General features: G+C 67.6%; 2 protein-coding genes across 3 annotated transcripts; both read right to left on the reverse strand.

Annotated features, from left to right (window-relative positions):
• Nucleotides 1-7,843: 7,843 nt before the first annotated feature.
• FGFR4 (fibroblast growth factor receptor 4) lies at nucleotides 7,844-13,389 on the reverse strand. Its single transcript, XM_090065143.1, has 16 exons — nucleotides 13,231-13,389; nucleotides 12,839-12,940; nucleotides 12,370-12,536; nucleotides 12,097-12,220; nucleotides 11,403-11,593; nucleotides 10,961-11,099; nucleotides 10,682-10,875; nucleotides 10,424-10,569; nucleotides 10,188-10,309; nucleotides 9,943-10,053; nucleotides 9,570-9,760; nucleotides 9,206-9,328; nucleotides 9,058-9,128; nucleotides 8,690-8,827; nucleotides 8,504-8,609; nucleotides 7,844-8,350 (listed from the first exon to the last, which is right to left on the reverse strand). Exons 1-16 carry the CDS (start codon nucleotides 13,319-13,321, stop codon nucleotides 8,204-8,206), a joined length of 2,163 nt encoding a protein of 720 aa, XP_089921269.1. The 5' UTR covers nucleotides 13,322-13,389; the 3' UTR covers nucleotides 7,844-8,203.
• Nucleotides 13,390-14,269: 880 nt separating this feature from the next.
• On the reverse strand, nucleotides 14,270-21,826 carry ZNF346 (zinc finger protein 346). Of its 2 annotated transcripts, none has more exons than XM_090065155.1 (7): nucleotides 21,639-21,780; nucleotides 21,443-21,546; nucleotides 21,250-21,345; nucleotides 20,788-20,932; nucleotides 19,716-19,955; nucleotides 17,293-17,386; nucleotides 14,270-15,839 (listed from the first exon to the last, which is right to left on the reverse strand). In XM_090065155.1, the coding sequence occupies exons 1-7, from the start codon at nucleotides 21,697-21,699 to the stop codon at nucleotides 15,734-15,736; spliced, it is 846 nt and encodes a 281-aa protein (XP_089921281.1). In that variant the 5' UTR covers nucleotides 21,700-21,780; the 3' UTR covers nucleotides 14,270-15,733. The 2 variants fall into 2 exon arrangements, with proteins under 2 accessions (XP_089921281.1, XP_089921280.1); XM_090065154.1 differs by lacking the exon at nucleotides 14,270-15,839 and adding an exon at nucleotides 15,848-16,442 and having other exon boundaries at nucleotides 21,639-21,826.
• Nucleotides 21,827-21,895: the final 69 nt, after the last annotated feature.

Genomic DNA, 21,895 nt, shown 5'->3' on the forward strand with positions numbered 1-21,895 from the left:
CGCTGCCCGGGCCCGGCCGCCGGCGCGGCTCAGGCTCTCGGCACACTCAGGCAGGCCGCAGGCTGCCCGCCCCAGCCCGCCGCTTCCCTCCGTCCTCCGGGCCTGGAGGGCGGTGCGGCAGGGGCTCTGCGGCAGCCAGCCAGGGCCAGGTCCGCAGGGTGCTGGCGCTGCCCAGCCAGGCACAGGGAGCAGCCTGCCAGGCCTCCGCCCCCTCCCTGCCTCCCAGGACGCACATGGAGAGACCTCGGGGCTGGATGCCCCCGCGGAGCACCTGGTCCCGCGCGTCCTGCCTCAGCGCCTGGCCCGCTGCAGCCCCGGCCCCAGTTCTGCCTGCTCTGGCGCCTCGTGCCAGGACCGTGCTTGGTGCCCACATGCTTGCCGCCGGCTGACCGGGGCCGCGCCGCAGGGTGCCGGTCGCTGTGCCCCGGGCCCTGTGCAGGGCGCTCCGGCGGTTTCAGCCTGTGGCTCACCCGCCCCCACGTGCTCCACATCTGGACCGCGGGGCTGTTGGTGGGGGTCGACCCCGTCCACAGCCCAGCCAGTGGGACACTGTAGGTGGCCGGCAGCCAGGCTCTTCTCAGCTGCTCAGCACTGGTGTGGGGGTGATGCCCGTGGGGGCGGGGGCCACGGTGCCCGGGCACTGGGGTGGCAGGAGCCCTGGGCCTGGCCAGGCCTAGGTGCAGGTGCCAGGCCCAGGCCTCAGCTGCTGGGCCCTGCTCCAGACGCCCTCTGCTGGTCGCTGCCCCCCAGGCGGCAGGGGGGTGCTGTGCCCCCCACAGCCGGGCCTGCAGCCCCTCAGCTTCCGGGATCCCTGGCAACAGCCACAGCCCACGAGGGTGCTGGGGTCTGCAGGATCCCGTCCAGCAGGATAATGTGCAGCACTAGTGATGGCACGCAGCACATTCATGGCATGCAGCACCCTGCTGCAAGCCTCTACGAGGGGAGGGTCGTGCCTCACTCCCACCCCATCCCCCCTCCTGCAGGGGCCGCAGGAGCTCAGCAGGGAGTGGGGCTCCTCCGGCTGCCAGGGAGAAGCCTCCTCAGCCGGGGCACGGGCACGCAGGCACCAGCCTGGCCCCGTCCCCAGCCGTTTCACAGGTCCCCCTGGCAGCCCTGATGACTGGCTCAGCCCGCTTGGCGGTCAGTGTTGCCAGGGCAGGGCACAGGCCTCGCTCTGTGCTCGGGTGGGAACATGCAAAGAATTTCCCCTGCAGGGAAGCCCTGGACTCTCTCCACCCCAGGGGCTGATGTGCAGGGCAGGCCTCCATGCTGCTCCAGCCAGGTGCAGCTGCGTTCCTGCAGGCCTGCCAGCTGCGCCCGCTGTGACACGGGGGACACGCGGGGCGGCACACAGCGTGCGTCCCCCCAGCCGGTCCCAGGCCCATGAGCTCCCCTCGCTGCAGCTCCTGCCAGGAGGGCCCAGCTCTGCTAGGAGGCCGCAGCGCTGGGCATGGTGTTCTCACCCTGACCCTTGGCTGGGGCAGGTCGGAGCTGGGGGGGTTGTGCTAGCTGCCGCCAGGCTGGGGGCAGCAGGAGCTGGGTCTCGTATCCGGGGCAGCAGATCAGTGCAGACACAGGCTGGAAGTGCAGAAGTGAATCCCTCCAGCCCGGAGAGCCGCTGGAGGCCCTGGGGCTGGTGCTGGGCAGCATGGAGGGTGCTGCTGGGGGACGGCAGGCCCCGCCCAGGAGGCTGCGGGGATCAGCTGGGCTCGGGTGGTGGCACTGCCCCGGGCCGCGGATGAAGGGGTTAAAGGCAGGAAGCTCCGTGGAGCGGCTGTGCTGGGGAGGCTGACGGCCCTGGCTGCCCCCCCACTGGCTGCAGAGGAAGGAAGCGGGGAGGACGATGGAGGAAGGCTTCCTGCCCGGGTGGGGGGACCTCCTGGGGGAGTTGCTTCCCGGGGGAAGGGGCTGGAGATGTTTCTGGAAGGCCGGGGCCGAGGAGGGGAGGAGCCTGGCGCAGCGGGCCGGCCGGGGGCTGGCGGGCGGCCCCAGAAGGCCCGTGGGGTCGCGCAGGGTGCAGGGCGCTGGCGGGGGGCTGCGGCCTGGGGGCCTGGGCTGGCACCTCGCTGGGCTGCGTGTGCCCACCAGGGGGCGCCGTGACTCCGCCGCGGAGGGGGGGCGCGGCCCAGCCCAGCCCAGCCCACGCGGGGAGGCAGGCCAGCCCGCCCCCTCCGGGGTCCAGCCCCCCCGGCAGGAGGAGCCGGCCCAGCCTGCTCAGCCCCAGGGCCTGGCAGCTTCCTGCCGACCGGTCAATGCTGGAGGCAGCCCAGGCGCAGAGCCCTGGCACCCCCCGGCAGGCCCTGCGGCCAGGGAGCGGGGAGGGGGTCGGCATGCATGCTGAGGGCCACTCTGGCTTTAGCACCCAACCCCAGGGCGCAGGAGCCGGGCTTGGGGCTGTCCCCATCCCTGCCAGCCAGAAGCAGCAGGAAGGGAGAGGGAAGGAGTCCTGCAGCCCTTCCCATGCCAGGCCCCATGGCTCAAGTGCCCCAAGGCAGGGGGGACCTGTTCTGCCCCCAGGGCCTGTGTCCACGGCTGAGCTGCCCCCCCGACCGCTTGCAGGTAGCGCCAGGGCTGACACAGCTCCCCAGGCCGGGGGATCCAGGCTGCAAGGCCAGGAGCAGCCCCAATGCAGGGGCCAGAGCTCCCCCGCTGAGGGCAGCAGCCCCCAGCTAATCACCCTCCTCTGCAGGACCACAGCACCCTGGGGTCACTGGGCCACCCAGACTCTCCGGACCCCCAGCCACGGACAGCTGCGGCTCCACCACAGCCGAGAGCCGCCTCGGGGTCTGCCCCCTGCAACGCCAGACCCATGGCCGAGGCGCTGCACCACGCCCGGGGGGTTCGTGGCCTTCCTGCCAGGCTGCTCAGGCCACGGGGCAGCTCCTGGTCCCCAGCTCTGCTCCTGGCTGGCAGGATCTAGCCCACCCCCAGCTGCTGCCTGCCTGCTTCAGGCCTCTGGCCCAAGCCCACAGGTCAGCCAGCCCCAAACCTGGGACCAGCCCACCTCAGCCCCCACAGACTGCATCCCTGCCCAGGGCCTGCTCCTCTCAGGCCTGCACCCAGGGCTGCTCCTGGCAGCTCAGAGCCTGGGCGGGGGCTCCAGGGCCAGCACCAGCGGGGAGGCAGCAGGGCCCCCTGCCCATGCAAGGACCAGACACCCTGCGCCAGGCAGCTCTGCAGCACAGAGGGGCCCCAACCCCTGCACCCTCAGGCTCTCGGAGGGTCCCAGACCAGCCCCTCCCTGCCCTGCCGGGCACAGGGACCAGCCCCCCGTCCCAGAGCCCCGACACCCGCGCTGCAGGGCAGAGCAGAGCAGAGCAAATCAGGGCCAGGTGAGATCACGGGGGCTGCCCCAGGCACCGGAGGAGCCAGCCCCACACTGGGGCTCTTGCCCACTGCCCTGGACCCGCCAGGGACCAGCCCCTCCAGATTCAGAGCCGTGCCTGGCTTCACTGCAGGCACTGGCCAGGCCACGGTGGGACTGCAGCCGCACCGGGACCCCCCAGGCACGGTAGGATCCGGACGTGGAGGGGCAAGGCCGGATGCAGCTGCTCCTGTGCCCACGCTGCCTACGGTCCCTGGCCCTAGACTTGCCCCCATTTGTGGCCCAGGGGTGGCCTCAAAAAGAGGCACCAAGGAGCAGAGCAGCCTCCACACACAGCCCAGGGGCCGAGGGGCAGCCCAGGCAAGCAGGGGCCACGGCCCCCACAGCCACGGCCAGCGCTGTGCAGCTTGGCCTGGCCCCACCAGGGGGCGCTGGCAGCCCACCGGGCCCAGCCCTGGCTGCAGGAGCAGGGCTCCGGCCTGGCCGACCCCTCCCTCCCCCACGGCCATCCCGTCTGTCCCCCCGGCCGGGCCGGAAATGCATGTGTGCATTTGCATATACCTGCATGTGTGCAGGAGTGTGCACACCTGTGCGTGTGTGGCACTGGGCCTGGGCTCCAGCACCGATTCCCCTGTGAGAGCAGGACACACTCCAGCCCCAGCTCTGCTCGCTGGCCCCTGGCCCGGGTCCCGCAGCCCCCAGCTGATGCAGCGTGGGAGGCGGATGCAGAGGCTGGGGGCTGGAACGGCCCTGCCACTCGTGCCCTGTGGGCGCGGGGCTGAGGGACAAGGCAGGTCCCAGCAGCCGGCTGTGCCTGAGGCTCTTTGCTTGAGAAAGGGCACGGTCGTCCCGCAGCACTGGTGCCAGGGGAGCCTGGGGCACAACGCATCTTCAGTCTCTGCCTGTTCCCCTCCCGTTGGCCCACGAAGCCCACCCCTGCCATCGCGCGCTGCCCGGGGGGCCAGGCAAGGGAGGCAGCCCCGCACCTGGGGAGCTGGGAGCAGACAGCACCGTGGCCTCATTGCACGGGGTTGCCCGAGGCAGCCGGCTGCCCCCGCACTCAGCTCTGCCCCTCCTGGTCTGGGCAGAGGGTCCAGACTTGGGCTGGCTGGGGCTGGGGCTGGGGCTGGGGCTGGGGCGGTGCCCGGGCGGCCGCGTGGGAATGCAGCCTCAGGAAGCGAGCGAGATTTCCTGGGCTGCGCTGTAAATCCCGGCACACAAAAGGGGCCTGTTTGCCTGGACCGCACTTGTCCTGCCAGCAGAGCCGGCGGATTAGGGGCGATTGGTTCAGGCCTGACAGCAAGGATCAGGAATGTTCTGCCGTCAAACCGCCGGCAGTTGTCAGGGCCGCGGGGCTCACCATGGCCGCCCCTGCCCCTGCCCCTGCCCCGCTCAGCTGCAGCCTCCCGCGGCTGCTGCAGCCCCAGGCCCGGCGCCGCGCCGGCAGGCGGCTCCCGCGGCCCGTCCGAGCAGGCAGGGCCGAGGGCCGTGACCCTTGGGCTCAGCCCTGCGTGGCTTTGGCTGGGAGGAGCTCGGGGCCAACTGGGGCTGGGGGACGTCGGCACCTCCCTGGTCCGGGGGCTGCAGGTGCCTGGCAGCTCTGGGCCCCAAGGCCCCAGCAGTGCCTGGTGTGGGGGCGGATGCTGCTCAGAGCTGCTTGCCCCCGCTCCCGAGGCAGGAGCAGGGCTCTGGGCCCCGAAGGGGGGAGCACGGACCCCCTTGGAGACCTGGGGTGTGCAAGGGGGGTGGCGAGCCCCACCCTGCTGACCGGGGGTCCTGCTTGGGAGGGACTAGGCAGGGATGTGGGGTCCTAGCTTGGGGGCAGCACAGAGGAGCCTGCTGGCACGGACCGCAGCTGCACCCGCAGCCCCTTCCCTTCCCACCACTGAGGACGGAGGATGGAGGATGGGCTGCAGGCTCTGGCTTCTCCGCTGCACCAGTTCCCCCCTCATTTCCTGCTCCAGTGGGCTAATTAAGGCGTCACCTAAATGAGGAGGGACAGAGGACAGGTGCCCTGCACCAGCCCATCCGTGCACAGTGGGGAGACCCCAGTCCACCGGCCCCAGGCACTGCGCGCAGCCTCCTGCCCCACAGCAAGGCCCCGGCCCTCCTGCGGACCCTGGGCAGGGGCAGTTCCTCCCAGGACGAGGCCCCTGTGCTGGCAGCGGGGCACCGGGCACTCTCACGCAAGTGCGTGGCCCTCAGCCATTCCCCACAAGCGGGCACCACCGAAGCCCCAGCCTTGAGTCCGTGGCATGCCCGGGGGTGAGAGCGCCTGCCACGTGGGCCTTGCTAGCGAGTCTCCTCCCACCGTGCTTCAGCTCAGGGACCCCGCTACCACCAGGCCTGCGCGCAGAGGCCCCAGCCCTGGCTGGCTGCAGCCTGCGCCCAGGGCTGTGGCGTGGCGTGGCGTGGCAGGCCTGCCAGCTGCCGCGCACAATCCCCCCTTGTCTCCTCCACCTGGCTGCGCCGCTGGAAGCATTCGTGAGCGCACCTCCTCCTGGCCTGCGCCGGCCATTGGCCGCGGCACCTCCCAGGGGCCCAGCAGGCCGGGAAAACAGGAACGAGGGAGGAGGGAGAGAGGGACCAGGGAGCCGGGCGCCGAGGCCGCGTGCTTCCGAAACCACATCCTTCCCTGGTCCGAGCAGCTCCGCGCTGGCCTCACCGGGGCCCTCCCCCACCCGCGGGGACCCAGAGAGGCTGGGGGGCCTGGGTGGAGCGAGGACAACCCCCACCCCGAGGTGCCATGCCCCCCCTTCTGCTCGTGCTCCCTGGACAGGGTCTGGTGGGGCGGAAGGGGGGGCCGAGACCCTCAGCAAACGCCCCCCGCCCTCTCGCCAGGGGAGCCGGGGTAGGACGGGAGGGGCCGTGTTCCCCCTCCCGCGGGCTGAATGCCCCCATTCACGGGCTGTGATGAATGCATTGGTTCTGGCACATTAGCAGACAGCTGGGTTTCTTCTCCATGGCACGGAGGCTGCGGGACAGGCAGGTTTCACACCTGCTGGTGGTCTGTCTGCCTTCCCGGGCAGGGGAGGGGGCCGGCAGGGGCTGTGGGAGCCGGAGCCAGGCCCGGGCTGGGAGCGGCCTCCAAGCCGCCGGCTGCAGGGAGCTGCTCTGCCTCCGCTCGGCCCCGCAGCGGCTCGGCTCGGCTCGGCCTGGCCCCGCGTGCCCGGAGCATGGGGGTGTTTGCAAGCAGCTGCACCGGGCAGGCGCCCCGAATGCAGGCGCGTGAGCCCGCGTGGGACATGCCAGGCAGGTGGTGGGGCTGGGAGCCCTGCGTGGGCCTCTCGCGCTTTGGCAGGTCCCTGGCACCGGCGGAGGCCACGGTGGAAGCAGCTTTGCGTTGTCTCAGGGCAAAGGCTGGGGCTGACCTGGTGCCGCCTGCTCCAGCTCCATCCCTAGGCCGGGCTCGTGCCCCTCGCAGCGGTGGCTGCTGGAGCCGGGGCGGGGGGCCGTGCCAGGCTGGTTCAGGCACGAGCCCTCAGGCTGCGGTGGGCCAGTGGAGCCCCGTGCAGGTCGTCTGGGGTGGGGGGACCAGCTGCAGCTGCCTGCGTGGCAGGTCTTGCCCAGGGCTGGGAGAGGAGACGGCCTAGAGCACGCTGGAGCTCCCTGACCTGCCTGCTCCTGCCAGGGGCCCGGGCAGCAGGCGAGGGGATTGCCCACCCCCCACCCTCGGCTGCAGCTGGGGCACGAGGAGGAAACCGGATCCTGGGGCTAAGGCCCCCGCGAAACCCAACCCCTGCCTGGGCCAGAGCTGAGCTCTGCTCGCTCTGGAGAAACCCTAAACCCTGCTGAGCCCTGAGCGCGGGGGTGAGGGACAGCTGCAACCCCCCCGCCCCGCTGTGCCCACACTCCCTTCCTGGCTGGCGGGGGGGCTGAGCCTGCCCGGCTCCAGGAGTGAGAGCAAGGGCCCAGGCCCCTTCCCCTCCCCACTGGCCCTGCCCTGGCAGCGCAGCAGCAGCCCCAGGCCCCTGGGCTGGGGGCTGCGGCCCGGCAGGTGGGCAGGCAGAGCAGGGGGAGGGGAGCAGAGGCCCTTTCCCAGCCCTGGCCATGGCAGTTGCCAGATCGGTTTCAGGGCGATGCGGGCAGCGGCGTTCACGGTGGCTTAGCGGGGCAGCGGCTAATGCACAACAGCTGCGCGGCTCTTTGTGCACGGGCCAGCCCTGCCCCCGCACCAAGGAGGGGGCACAGGTGCACACGCAGCCAACACGCCTGGGCACAGCACGCTCATGCCTGGGTGCAGCCCCTGTCCCGAGTGCCGGGACTGCAAACAGGGCCCAGCCCTTGGCTGCGCTGCACTACATGCATGCACGAGCCCTGGAGACCAGCCCCTTCCGGGGACACGGGGGGAGCAGGGGCAGCCCCACAGCTGCAAGGGGCAGCACAACTCCCAGCCACAGGGGGTGGGGACCAGGCTACAAGGCCCTTAAGGAGACACATTCATGCCGCCCCTTGGAGAGGGGCCTTGGGGTCAGGCCCTCCAGTGCCTGCAGCTCCAAAACCGCCAGCACGAGGGTCTTACTCCAAAAAATAATTTATCAAGGCTGCCGGACGCACACAGATATAAAAATCCTCTGGGACACGAAGAGGGGGCCTGGGCCCACCAGTGAGAGGAGAGGCACTGCACAGTCCGTGGAGGGGGCAGGCAGCCCGCAGGGCCCGCACGCAGCTCCCCGGTGCCCAGCGCTGCTCCCTCTGCTGTGCCCGCGGGGGCATCCCGGGCAGGAAGCAGGGGCATCACAGGGCAGCCGCGGAGAAGTCCTGTCTCTGGGGCGGCTGCTTGCAGTCCTCCTGGGAGCGCGCTGGGCCCCAGCGCTGGGTGGCACCAACCACCGGGCCCTGATGCCATCAGCAGCTCTGCCAGGTGCTTGCAGGGCCTCATGTCCGGCCACCCGGGTAGGTGAAGAGGCAGGGCGCCAGGGGCAGGGGATCGTGGGTGAAGACGGAGTCGTCGGAGGAGCAGGTGCTGCTGGTGTCCTCACAGGAGGGCGAGTACTGCTCGAAGGGCATGGACAGGTCCAGGTACTGCGGGAGAGATGGGCATAAATGCGCGGGTGGAGTTGCAGCCCCACTGCCCCCATCCCAGGGGCCGAGCTGGGACCATGCGCACTCGCCCGGGGCCAAGCAGGGTCCCTCCGGCCTGTGCCCCCGGAAGCCGCCCGCACCGCCCAGCCCTACCTCCTCGGAGACAGCGGCCAAGATCTTGTCCAGCGCCTCCACCAGCTGCTTGAAGGTGGGGCGCTGCGAGGGCACGGCGTGCCAGCACTCCCGCATCAGCATGTACCTGCGGGGGGGAGCCATCAGCCTGGGGGTCCCAGACCCCTGCTCCCGGCTGCAGGGGACCCCAGCCCCGGAGCTACTCACAGCTCGTGCGTGCAGTTGGCCGGCTTGTCCATGCGGTGCCCTTCGCGCAGGAGCTTGAAGAGCTCCTCCACGGGGATGCCGGGGTAGGGTGACCCGCCCAGCGTGAAGATCTCCCACATCAGGATGCCAAATGACCACCTGCAATGCCACCCGCCGTCAGGGCTGGGCGAGGCCACGGCCGTGGCCCAGGCGCGCCTCCCAGGTGCTTGCCGGGGGGACTCGGTCTCTGAGGACATGCCTGACGGTGTCCGTCCCACAGCCTCCGAGCCCACCCGCCACCCACTGCCTTTGCCCCTACAGCCAGGGCACTCCTGAGCGCACCGCCAGGCCTCGCCTGGCCCCATCGCTGCCCGCACCATGGCACTCACACGTCGCTCTGGTGCGTGTACACGCGGTCAAACAGGGCCTCTGGCGCCATCCACTTCACCGGCAGGCGGCCCTACAGGGACAGGCAGACCTCAGCCCCGCGCGCCAGCGCTGCCTGCTCCCAGACCCCTCCCTGGCCCCCACGCTCACGTTGCTCGTCTTCTTGTAGTAGTCGATGTCGTGGACGTCACGGGCCAGCCCGAAGTCAGCAATCTTCATCACGTTCTCCTCTGTCACCAGCACGTTGCGGGCGGCCAGGTCTCGGTGGATGCACTGCAGCGAGATGGGCCCTCAGAGCGGGGGGCACCAGAGCAGCACCTCTCCCTACCCCTGCCCCTGCACGGGTCCAAAAGCCTCCCGCAAAGAGACAGGCCATAGCCCTGGCATCGTGAGGGGCGTGGAGCCAGGCCTGGCGCACCCAGGTGCTGTTCCCTGCCTTGTCGGGCAGTGTGAGCATGGCGCCCGGCCCCACCCCACGGACTCACTGCCACCCCCGAGCCAGACCAGGCCTCACCCGCTTGGACTCCAGGTACTCCATGCCGCGGGCCACCTGGTAGACGCAGGACACGAGGTCCTTGAAGGAGAGCTGCTCGTCAGGCAGGCGGGCGGCGTCAAAGGCGTAGTCGGGCGTGGGTGGGCGCCGGGCGCGCAGGAACTCACGCAGGTTCCCCTTGGCGGCAAACTCCACAATAACATACAGTGGCCCTGCGTGGCGCAGGGGCACCGGTCAGTGCCGTGGCCTGGCTGGGCACGTGGGCTCCGGCCAGACTGACTGCACAGCCCTGCCCCTCCCCACCCCGTAGCGCTGAGAGCAGCTGTCTGTAGTGCTCTCCAGCCTCCGCATAGCAGTGCCCACGCCAGGGGTGCAGCCCCGCAGAGCCCCTCACCGTCCTGCGTGCAGACCCCCAGCAGGTTGATGATGTTCTTGTGCTTGTCCATCAGCTTCATCATCTCCATCTCTGAGATCAGGTCAGCCAAGTCCTTGTCTGTGGCGCTGTCTGGAGGGGTGTGAGAAGAGGGTCCCTGGGCTGGAGGCCTGGGCAGAGCCTGAGCTCCCCATGTGCATGCACACACACACACACATGCACATGCATGCGTGCACACAGGCACGTGCCCCAGAGGACACCGGTACCTTTGAGCATCTTGACGGCCACCGTGACTGCTCTCTCGGGCTGGTCACGGTCGATGCCGTAGGCCTCTGCCCGCACCACCTGCCCGAAGCAGCCTTCCCCCAGGGGCTTGCTGAGTGCCAGCCTGTGGGACAGAGCATGGGACTGAGCCCTGGGGGCAAAGGAGAGGGCCCCGGCATGGCCTGGATACAGCGCCAGACAGGGCACCCCCTCCCCCCCACCCCACGGCCCCCCATACTTGTCACGGGGGAACTCCCACATGGAGTCCAGGGGCAGCTCGAGCTCCAGGACACCGGCCAGCATCGGGGTGCAGCTGGACGACAGGCGGGTGACACGCATCAAGGACGTGCTGGACTTCCCCGACGAGCTCGAGTCCAGCGAGAACTGCAGGGCAACCGCGGAGCCCATTACTGCCGGGCCTGGGGTGGGCACAGGCCCTGCCCCACCCCCCAGGTCCCCCATGCGCCCCCCATGCCCACAGGGCGCCCGCACGCACCTGCCTCATGAGCGGGAACTTGGAGAGCTTGTGGACGGGCACGGGCTCCAGGGGCTGCTTGCTCGGCCGCGTCTGCATCCGGCACAAGACCATGATGACGGCCGCCATGACGACGGCCAAGGAGCCGGACGTGTAGATGATGATGTCGGTGGACTTGACCTCCGGGGCCTCCACCTCCCAGGCCCACTCCTCCTCTGGGCACAGCAAGCCTGCCGTCAGCCTGGGCTCCTGGGCCACGGCCGCCACCTCCCTGCCCCAGCCCGGCCGGCCGGCCCATACCTGGGAGCACGGTGAGCCAGGCCGACTGGTGGGACAGGCCGATGGAGTTCCCGGCCAGGCAGGTGTACTCGCCGGCATCCTCCATGGAGACGTTGCGCAGATACAGCACCTCGATCCCCGAGCTGTTGATGTCGGCAGTCTGGGGGGAGCAGCGCCAGGCTGAGCTCCAGGGTCATCCCCCTCCCGAGCGGGACCAGGTCCAGGGAAGTCTCCCCGGCCCCCAGCCCCCACCGCTCTCGCCTTGCTCAGAGGCGGGACACGCGCAGCCCTGATTCTCCCGGGACCCCAGCTCCACCTGTTCCCCTGGTGCCCAGCCGCCTCCCGCTGCTCCCCAGAGGCCTGCCTCGGGTGGGCTCAGCTCCTCAGAGCACCACGGGGCTTGCCCAGCAGTGATCAGGCCTGGCCGGGCCCCACGACGCCCCCGCGCCCCCTCCGCCAGTACCTTCAGCACTTGGACGTAGGGGATGCCGTCAGGGCCGTAGCTGCTGCCGTTCAGCTTGATGTGCTTGAGCCACTGGATGTGGGGCTGGGCGTCGCTGTACACCTTGCAGAAGAACTCCACGTCGCTGCCGGCCTGGGCCGTGGTGTTGGCCGGCAGCCCGGCCTGCAGGATGGGCCTGTGCGGGGACCGCTCTGCCGGCGGCGCGGCTGCGTCAGCCAACGGCCCTGCCCGTGGAGCAGGGGCACCGTGCCTGGGAAACCCCTGCCCCACAGAACCAGCCTCCCCCAGCTGGCCCACCCATCTGTCCGTCCCCATGGGGCCGTGGATCCTCAGGCCCCCGCCTGCCCGGCCCCTCCCCGCCCTGCCTGGCCCTGATAAGGAGCAGTCGGGAGATAAGGGCGGGGGGCTGGTATGCTGGCTCCTCGCTTTGGACTTTACAACCCTGACGCTCCCAGAGGCCCTTTGAAGTCTGCCGAGGGATCAGTGACCTCTTATCTCGCAGCTCCCAAGGGCAACAGCAAGGCCCTGATGCTGCGCCAGGAGCTGCACGGAAGGGGCCCGACTGAGGCAGCCCACGGGGGAGCAGAGCCTTCCCTGGGGGTCTGCACCAGCTGAGAGGCCCCTTCGTTGCAGGCTTCCTGCTGGGGGAGGACCCCAGGACCAGCCCCCCGCGCTGCCGGCCAGCGGGGCTCACCCAGCACGTCCAGCAGGTAGCTGTAGCGGATCCTGCCGAACTTGTTCTCCACCAGGCAGGTGTAGTTGCCGCGGTCGGAGGGCACCACGCTCTCCATGACCAGGCTCCAGTGCTGGTGCCGCAGCTGCGGGGGGACGGGACAGAGCACGGTGAGGGGCAGAGCTCTCTGCAGGGCACCTGGTTCCTGGAGCTGGTGCCTGGCCCGGCAGGACCTCTGCTGCAGGCTCAGCCCAGAGGCCCCTGGAGAAGGCAGGGGCAGCCCCGCTCCCTCACCCGGATTCCGCCGATGCGATGCTCGCCCCGAAACTCGTGCCCATTCTTCAGCCAGCGGATGCCAGGGCTGGGGCTCCCCGATGCCGGGCAGCGAAACTTGACGGTGTTGCCCGCGGGCACCGCGTACAGCTTCTTGTCCATGCGGTGGGGGTGCGTCCAGAAGGGCGCTGAGGACGACATGGGAGCTCCAGTGACGGTGCCACGGGAACAGGGTGCATGTGGGTGGGGGGCTCTGCCCGGGCAGGCGCCCAGCGCTCGGGGCTGCGCTGCAGGGCAGGCGCAAGCGCAGCGTGCAGGAAGGGGCACCGTGCATGCTCCGCGCTCCCCAGCCAGGGCCTGATCCAGCCGGCTGGCTGGGGCAGCCGCGGTGGAGCGCAAAGGGCCTGGGGCAGCATGTGGCAGGGCCAGGCTGCAGGCAAGGGGGACTCCCTGCCCACCGGGCCTGGGGCAGCCTGGCCACAGCACTGACCTCTGCGGACGTGCTGGAGCTCCTCGCGCGAATCCCCCGGAGGGACGTCCCCGTCCCCGTCCCCGTCCCCGTCCTCGTCGTCGTCGCCCGACGCCAGGGAGTCTGCAGCGAAGGGCCCCAGGGTGTCACGCTGCTGCCCGGCGGGGGCAGTTTCCCAGCGCGGCGCGGCGGCCCCCGAGCCCTCGCCGCCGACCGGGGCCGCAGCAGCCCCGCGCGCCCCTCGCTCCGCCCGCGCGCAGTGGCAGCCCGCAGCAGCCCCGGGCACGGCGGCTCCTACGGCCCCCGACCCAGGCTGTCTTCGCGGGCCGCCCCGGGTCCCGTGCGCCGCCGCGCTCGCAGGGGAGCGCGGAGCCCAGGCGCCGTCCGGCCCCGCACACGCGCCCCGCGCCCACCTGGCTCCGCGGGCGGGTCCTCGGCCCCGGCCCCGGCCCCGGCCGCCACCGCGGCCAGGAGCCCCAGCAGGGCGCACACGCCGGGCTGCATCGTCCCGCGCCCCGCAGCGCCCCGCACCGCGCGGCCAGAGGCAGCCGGTCCCCGCCCGCGCGCCCCGCCCCGCCCCGCCCCGCCCCGCCCCGCGGGGGCTCGGCGGGCAGCTGCTGCCAGGGAAGGGTTAATGTTTAACCGGGTGACGAAGGGCTGCGGGGCCGCCCCGACCCCGGGCAAAGTCCGGCCCGCGCTCCCCGCCCCCCGCAGTCGGGTGCCCGCGCCGCGCACACGAGTCCGTACGTGTGCACGGCCAGGGGCACTCTCGTTAGGTGTCGGGCGTTAACGACGAGCCGCGGCCCGGCGGTGAGCCACCGACTTCAGCCTCGTCCCTGGCCGGCCGGGCTCGCTGCTCCGGGCCAGCCCGCCCCGCGCCCGGTCAGGTCGCCCTGCCCTGCCCCGACCCGGGGGCCTCCGCCCGCGCCCCGGCCGGGAGAGGGGAGGAGAGCCGGGGCCGGCCCGGCAGACAGCGCGGCGCGGGCCGCGGCCGGGGGACCCCCGCGGGGCGGCGGCTCGCCGCAGCGCTGCCACGGGTGGACGCCAGCGCCCCGCGGCCGCCGGGCCCTCGAGCCGCGGCGGGGAGACCCCCACCGCGGGTGCCCGCCTGCTGCTGGGACACGGCGGCCGGCCTGCTGCTGGGGTGCCCCGCTCCGGCCCCCACCCCGTGCCCGGGGGCGGCAGGCGGAGCCCGGCGCTGACCCACGGCCCTGCAGCCCCGCGGCTCGTCCTCAGCCCGGCGGAGTCCCGGCCTGCAGCGTGTCAGCGCTGGGGAACCTCCTCTGCCCCTGCTCTTCCACGGCTTGGCTGTGGGAGCCACCCCAAAAATGCGGGCACTGGGTTTCCCACCCAGCAGAGCAGTGGGGCCTGGCTGCCCCTCGGGCGAGGCTATCCAGGGCAATCATCAACACGCCTCGGCTGTGCCCAGTGCCGCAAACACACACACGCAGCTTGTAACAAACAGGCTGTATTCTGAGAACTGACGCCCGGGGACGTGGACACGGGCAGGTGGCCTCCAAGGAGGCGGAACGGAGCAGTGGGGACACGCGTGGAGTGAGCTGTGCAACCTGGGGCAGAGCCCAGGCCCTTGCAGGGTGCCAGAAGCACAGCTGAGACAGGAGCCACGGGCTAGGGCATAGCCTGCCACACATTATTCATCGGGCTGTGAGGGCTCAAAGGCTCCCCCAGAAGGTGCCAAGCCCAGACATCAGACATGTGGCAAGGCTCAGAGCAGCAGGTGCCAAGGGAGACAGTGGGTACCTGCTCTGTGATGGTGGAGGGCACCAGTGCAGCCAGAGGCAGCATCCAGCTCCAGCCCCTGCCTAGGGGCTTCACTGCAAGGGCACAGCCAGTGCCAATGGCATGGCAGTGCCTCCTCCAGGCCAGGCACAGCAGCATGCAGGTCGGTCTGGACTGCCACTTGCTTTGCCCACTCAGCTCTCATGCCCCTTGCCTGTGCTGGGCAAGCTGGAGCCCAGAGGCATATCTCCCTCCTTAGCAGGGGGCTTCCTGCCAAGTGGGGGAAGCAGCATCACACGCACGTACGGCTGAGGCTGCCCCAGGACCCACAGTACAGGCCTCATGAGAGACAGGGAGCAGCAGGGGGGGAGCCGTGGCCCTTCATGACCTGCCTGCTCAGCTCAGCCTGGCGCAGGCACTGCCCTGGCAGGGAGGGGGATACCACGGGGGGAGGACAAGGCGCATACAAACTGGATTCAAAATGCATAAAGGGGGCTGTGCTGCCCACTCTTCCTGCAGGGGCCTCCTCCAGCAGAGCCCTGCCCTGCCAGCAGCTGGAGGGGCACGCACAGTGCGGGGGGAGCACTGGTGGAGAAGGCTAGGCCACCCCCGAACTTCCAAGTTGGAAGGGCAGCAAGTATGCAGCAACCTCCAGAGCCAGGCAGCTCCATTGCTGCACCCAGGGGTTGCACAGCACATGCTGCACCTGGGGGTGATGGGCCAGGGCTCCAGGGTGACGACAGCATCCCAGCAGCAGGGAAGGGCTGGACAAGCGGAGCCCTGAAAGGCTGGGTCCATATGTGCCGCCAAGGGTGCAATCCACCGCAGCTACCAGAGCCTTGGCCCAGGCGTCTACAGGAACTTGCTGCGGTGTGTTGTGGGGGTTGGGAGGGGACCAGAGACAGGCTGCTTGCAGGCGAGACCCTCCTGGCCCAACAGCCCCTGCCTCCTTCCCCTCCCCCACCACAAGAAGACATGCCTAGTGATGGCTAGACAGACTAAGGGCCGAGTTAGGCTGTCTGGAGTCTGCTCCGGCCAGCCCCTCTCCCAAGGCACGGGCAGTGCTGGTTCTGCTCGCCAGGTCTTGCCCACCCTGGGGACAAGGAAATCGTGGGTTGGCAAGGGATGTTTGTTCTTGGAGCACCAGCTGGGCCCAGGGTAGTGCTGCAGCCAGCTCTAGAAGTCTTGGCTGAAGTAGCTGTAGCCCCCTGGGCCAGTCGACTCTTCCCGGACGTACTGCTGCCTTGGGAACCGGCCCACGACCGGCACTGATCCTGGCATCCTGCAGGTTGGAGGGAGGGAGGGAGAAGGGAGGAAATGGCGTGTCAGAACTGTCTGGAGTCCACTGTCTCCCGCTGCGTGCACGCCGTCGTCACAGAACATGCCATGTGTGCACGTGTGTGGAACTCATGGACTGCAACAGCTTTCAGTGACCTGCTGCCGCCTCCATGCCAATCCACCTGAGCTCCGAGTGGCGCCGCTGGCCCTGGGGATGTGAGCAGGCCCGTCACGCCCTGTGTGGGGGTTCTCTTCTGGGTCAGGCTGGAGTCCAGCACACACTGCACCAAGGCCCAGGCCCCCAAAACTACATCAGCAAGCGCAAGCTTGGCTGCAAGATGTGGAAAGCTTCATTTGTGTCCACAGGTACTGCAGGCTGCTCAGAGCTCAGCTCCCTGCTCCCAGAGTTGCTCTAGAAGGGGCTGGCATGGCTCGGCATAGCCAGAGCAAGGCTCCAGCGTGGGCAGACACCATCGTGGGGCCAGGTGTTGCACCGTTAGTTAAGCAGCAAGCAAGGCAGACAGTGTCCGTGCGTGTAGGGACGCAGGTTGTCAGGCACTGGAGGTGGGGGTCCTGACTCAAGCATTTTCTTGGCACACTCACGGCTCTGCAAAGCAAGTGACCTCCGTCAGCGAGGTTGCACAGCCCACAGCTCAGAACAGATGTTGGGAGGCTCTGGCGTCCTTCCAGCCTGCTGGGACAGGAGGGTGCCGCACGTGCAAAACCACCATGGGACCAGGGAAAGAAAAGGTCAATCGTTTCCCTGTCTTGGGTGACTCTGGGTCACCAGGCTGGGCACATGTTCTTACCCAACTGATCTAGGCTCTGGAGAGTGAGGCCCCAACCTCAGCCAGGTCCAGCCCAGCTGTTTGAGGCAACACCAAAAACGTGCCTGCACCTCACAGGTCAGCAACAGAGCAACCCAGTGGTAGGCTCCTGAAGACATGCAGCCTTAGGCTCTACCAGACTCTGGCCTGCTGCCCGCACCTGTGGGGCATGTTGACACCAGAGAGGGGATCCCGCAGGACAAGTGCCGGAAAGAGCTGGAGCTTGAGCTGCAGCCCCAGCCCCATCTCCTGCTGACTGCGTCTGTGCTGCAGCTTTGCTGCTGCAGAACTGCAGCTCCATGACTGTGAGGCTGTGCTGGTCCCTGCAGGCTCTGTTACCATGGTCTGGCTTTGACATCACCTCTGTCCCCGTTCCCAGTTGGCTGCTTGGTGGTTTTAGGGCAGGGCTGGCAAACAGTGCTTTCATGTGGCATCCCGGGCTGCCTGAACTGCATGGACTGAGCAGAGAGCAATGCCAGGGATCACAGCTTGAGAACAGCAGAGCCGACTGGCAGGAACAGGATCATTTGGGTCACAATCCCAGTGAAACAGTACTGCGAGCCAACAGCACGAATGAAACAGCACTGCGACTCCTCCCCTGGAATGGCCCCAACACCACAGGTCACTTACTGGTTCTTGTGTTTGAAGCCACTGATGTGAGCCTGGTACTGCTCTATGGAGTTGAGCACGATGTTACAGGTGCTGCAGGGGTACCCCTTCCCAGCTGAAACAGACAGCAATGTTAGTGCACATGCTAGCCGACAGCATGGGGCCTCAGATAAAAAGAGGCGGGAGAAGCAGTCGCTTGACTTGCTAATTAAACAGCTGCTAAACAAAAAGAAGCATCAAGGAAAGGCCCGGCATTCTGCCCAGCCAAGGGCCTCATAGGCCTGTACTCTACCCCCTGCTCCCACTGAGCCTCCATATGGGCCAGGTGGTCAGCCAAGGCAGCTGAGCAGCCTGCACCTCAGCTATGAGATGCCGCCGTTATGGCAATGCAGCTGAGCTCATGCTGCTTCCGCGAGCTCCAAGCACTTGCAAGCCAGGCTGATCATGCCCTGCCTCCACAGGTCCCTGCTCTCTAAATCCTCCATCTGCCCTCCTGACTCGTGCACCTTCCTACCAGAGCAGAGGAAGCCACACACGTATCGCTCGAAGCGCTTGGGCAGGCAGCTGCTGAAGAAGCAGCATAACAGCAGGCTGCAACACATCTCCCGCTTGGATCAGTGCTCATCTGGAGCGATGAGCTCTGCCCTCTGGCATGTCAACAGCAGTCCACGCTCTCTGCAACCATCCCTGCTTCTCCAGCACCACTGCTCCAGAGACCAGCACCCTGAGTGACATGGCAGCTCCAGCTGGACAGAGCTTTGGTGGGCATGCACTGAACCTCAGTGGGGCTCAGTGGCAGAGCTGGTACACAGGGGACTGCTGCAGACAGTCAACAAGAGGCAAGACGGGTCCCAGCTATTCCCAGCTCTCGAGGAGTCAGAACGCATGTTCTTTCTGTGTACACGTAGGGGGATACATGGGACGCAGCAGATGCTCCCATCTGGCTGCTGCACTGCAGAGGGCTCAGACTCCTCCAGGCCATTTCACCCTGACAACCATGGTCCAGCATCCGATCTGAAAGGCCAAAGGGGCACCAGGGTGATCCAGCCTGGCCTTCTGTAACCCATGTTGGATGGTCACTTTTAGATAGCTACATCCTCGTCTCCAAAATCCTGCCTGCAGTGCTTGATATGATGCAAGCTGCATATGTGGGGCACCGTGGGAGAGCTCTGTTGCAATAGACAGCTATACCCCGTACCCCAGCACCTGGCACGGACAGAGCACAAGGAACTCAGCTCCATCTTCACTTGAACTGTAAGACTGCAACACTAACCCAAGGTTCAATATACAAGGAAAGAAGCAGGCATCAGCCCAGGAAACCCCTTGACTGCTCAGTTGTTCCCCACCCGAGAGCCCCTCCCACACTGCACACAGGGGGGAGAGGGAATGCTGCCCCGTGTAAAAGACACCCATCATTCGCTAGTACTGTCAGTGCCTCAAAAGGTGCCCCAAAAACTATTTGCCACCCTGCTTGGGCTATTTGTGTCTCTTTAGAATGGAGAAGGGACTCGAGAGGGTTTCTCTAGATCAGCGATTCCCAACATGGTGCCCATGGGCACCATGGATAAAACTTCAAAAGAATACAAAGTAAAGGGAAGCTGCATTTTAAAGTTGAGGATCTAATGCAATTTTAAGTAATGGATTGATCTAAATTCTAAACTTTAATATTCATATTGGTGCCCACTACTTTTTCTTTTAAATTTGAATGTGCCCTTGGGCACACAAACGTTGGGAACTCCTGCTCTCAACGGACTTTGCTGCTTGCTTTTCCCTTGCAGCTGAAGCTGTGATGTCTCTGGCGGAATGGAAGAGCAGCAGGGGGCCAAGAGTTTACTGCCAGATTTTAACAGCTCCACTGGTCCCTCAAGAACTTCTTTACTCACACGGGGCACTTCAAGAGAAAGAAGCACTCAGAGGATTGTCAGCTATCTGAAGAAAGTGCTTCTCAACCGTAGTGAGCGTCCATCACCTGTGGGCCATGAGTGCACGAGCCGGGCCACTGGTGGTGGAACTGCCAGTGCAAAGCGGGGCAGGAAGCACTCTGTAAACCCGTCCCTGCACGCAGGTCAGAGCAGCAAGGGTACACGAGCCCAGGTTTCCCTCTTCTCACAGGTCACCTCCCTGGGGCCTCGTTCCAGCATCAAGTGGCATCTTCACAGTTGGCACTAGGAATGGTCCCCTCAGCTGGGAGCTCAGTGCACCGAGGGGCTCAGGTTACCCAGGCAGGCAAGGGAAACAGGCATCAAAATGGACAACCTGCAAAACAGCCTCCAACTGAGGCTTACGTCAGGCACAAACCCCAGCAGCAAGAGGGATTTTAACGGAACCACCAGGCAATCCTACCGCACTGTGCAAGGCAGGTTTTTCTCCAGCCCTTTCTGTCCCCAGCCTGCCCACAGGTCCCTACCCCAACCCTGGCACAGACACGGCTGGCAAGGACTCACCAGCAGAGGTGGCGGCAGGAGCATCGGGAGTACGGCCGTAGTGCGCCATCAGCTTGAGTTTGGTCTCCTGCTTCCTGTGCTTCTTGCCTGTGTAGTGCTGCTTGGCCATGAGTGGGTTGTTGAAGGTAGCATGACAGAGGCTGCAGAACTTGTCTGGGTCGGCCGTGCACTTGGTCTCCTCGTTAGAGGGCACTGTGGCAGGAGGGAGCTGAGCGGGACATTTCTGTGAAGGTGCGGCCACTGGGGAGCAAAGCCCAGCCCTGTCAGCGATGGCTGGCACAGCCCCTGCGCCACACTAGACAGTACCCACGGGCGCTGCTACCGGGGCAGGGAATGCCCACAGCACAGCTCAGACCAGAATCTCCATACAAGGGTCACTCGCCTCCTCCTCTCACCCCCCGTCAGACTCGCATGGCAACACTGTGCCCCTCCGAGTCAGCCAAGGGGATTCTCCTGGGTCAGACCTGCAGCTTCCTTCCAACAGACCTGGCCCCGCAGCGAGCAACAGGCACGTTTAAAGGCCACTGGGAACAAGGTGCCTTCCAGCCACGAGTATGGTCTGGGCAAAGGAGAGGGGGATGGAGACAGAGCAGCTGTTCACCAAGCAGCTCCGAGAGAGAACAGAGGATGGGTGTAAAACCTCATGCCTCCGCACCCTCAAGGGTTCCCTCCATGCATCGTGGGCCCAGCCAGCATCCCTTTCTACATCTGCTCATGTGATACAAGGCCAGGCCCCAAAAGCGAGGGGATGAGCTGGCAAAGTCAGCTCTCTCCCAGGACACAACTAGCACGAGACCTGGGCCATCTGGTTGCTCTGCACGATGACTCCTCCTCCTGGGAAAGCTCTGGCCAAGCCGTGAGGGCCAGGCGCGGAGAGGGAGCAGAGTCTTGCTGGCCCAAAAGGCTCCCAACTTCTGACAGCTCTTGTGCCATCAGGAGGCTTCATGGAGCACTGGAAGCCCCAAAACCTCTGGGCCGCAAGACGCACGGACCCCAGGGCGAGGTGGAGGGGAAGGCTCCCTGCTTGGTCATACCCACCCAGCCCCCTCAGCAGTGGTCTGGCCCGCCGTACCTTCCGCTTTGGGGGCTTGCTGCTTCAGCTTCAGGTTCTTGGCATGTGTCTTGCCTAGATAGTGAGACATGGCCACAACAGGAGAGGAAAAGGTCATGTTACAGATGGCACAGCACTTGTTCCTGTCTTCGCTGTTGCTGCTCTCCTGTTTGCAAGAAGAACACTGAGGTTTGCGCATCGGACAAGACCAAGACAGCGGGCAGCTCAGGGCGCGAGCTCAGGGCAGGCGGCTGGGCGGCCGGCGCCTCCGCGGGGCAGCTCCAGAGCCCCCTTGCCCGGCCCGGCCCGGCCGGCCCCACCACCACCACGCTGCCCCGAGGGCCGGGTGGGCCAGGGGCTGACGTGAGGGACAGCGCCGAGAGCGCTGCCGGCGAGACGGCCCCCATGCGCTCAGGGGAGCCGCACCCCCCAGCCCAAAGCGCGCGGCCGTCACAGTGCCCAGCGAGCCCCCGCGCGCCGCACCTGCTTGCTCTCCAGCTTCATCTTCTTGCCGTGCGCGAGCTCCGCCTCGCCATGGATGGCCATGTAGCGCCGCACCTTGTTGGCGTGCTTCTTGCTCTGCGGGGACGGGACGAGACGAGACGTGACGTGACGACGAGCCCCGCCGCGGGGCCGGGGCCGGGGCCGGGGAAGGGCGGGGGGGCCGGGCCCCTACCTGGTAGTGCGCCAGCTTCTGCGACTCGGAGATGAGCAGCGCGCTGCACACCTTGCACTGCGCCGCCGTGAACAGCTGCCCGTGCTCCCGGATCAGCCGCTCCACTGCGGGCACACGCGCGTCAGGCGGCGGCTCCCGCCCGGCCCGGCCTCGCCCCGCCCCCCCCCGCGCTCCGGCCCCGCCCCCCGGCGCTCACCCGCCTCCTTCCCGACCGGCGGCGCCGCGGCGTCCCCGTTGCTACCGGCCTCGTCCGCCATGTTGTCCCCGCGCTTGGCCGGCCCGGCCCGGCCCCGGCCCCGCCCCCGGCCTCCTCTCGCGGGGCTTGCCTGCAGCAACGCTCTCGCGAGACGTCCCGCCTTGAACGTCACGCCGCTCTAACGTGGCCCCCCCTCGCCAGGAGGCCTCGGCGACCATTTTGGTCGTGGGCAAAATGGGTCTGTCTGCCTGTCTCTC

The sequence above is a fragment of the Crocodylus siamensis genome, chromosome 10 (genome assembly GCF_052110815.1).
Source record: "Crocodylus siamensis isolate JL-2025a chromosome 10, ASM5211081v1, whole genome shotgun sequence".
Lineage (NCBI taxonomy): Eukaryota > Metazoa > Chordata > Crocodylia > Crocodylidae > Crocodylus > Crocodylus siamensis.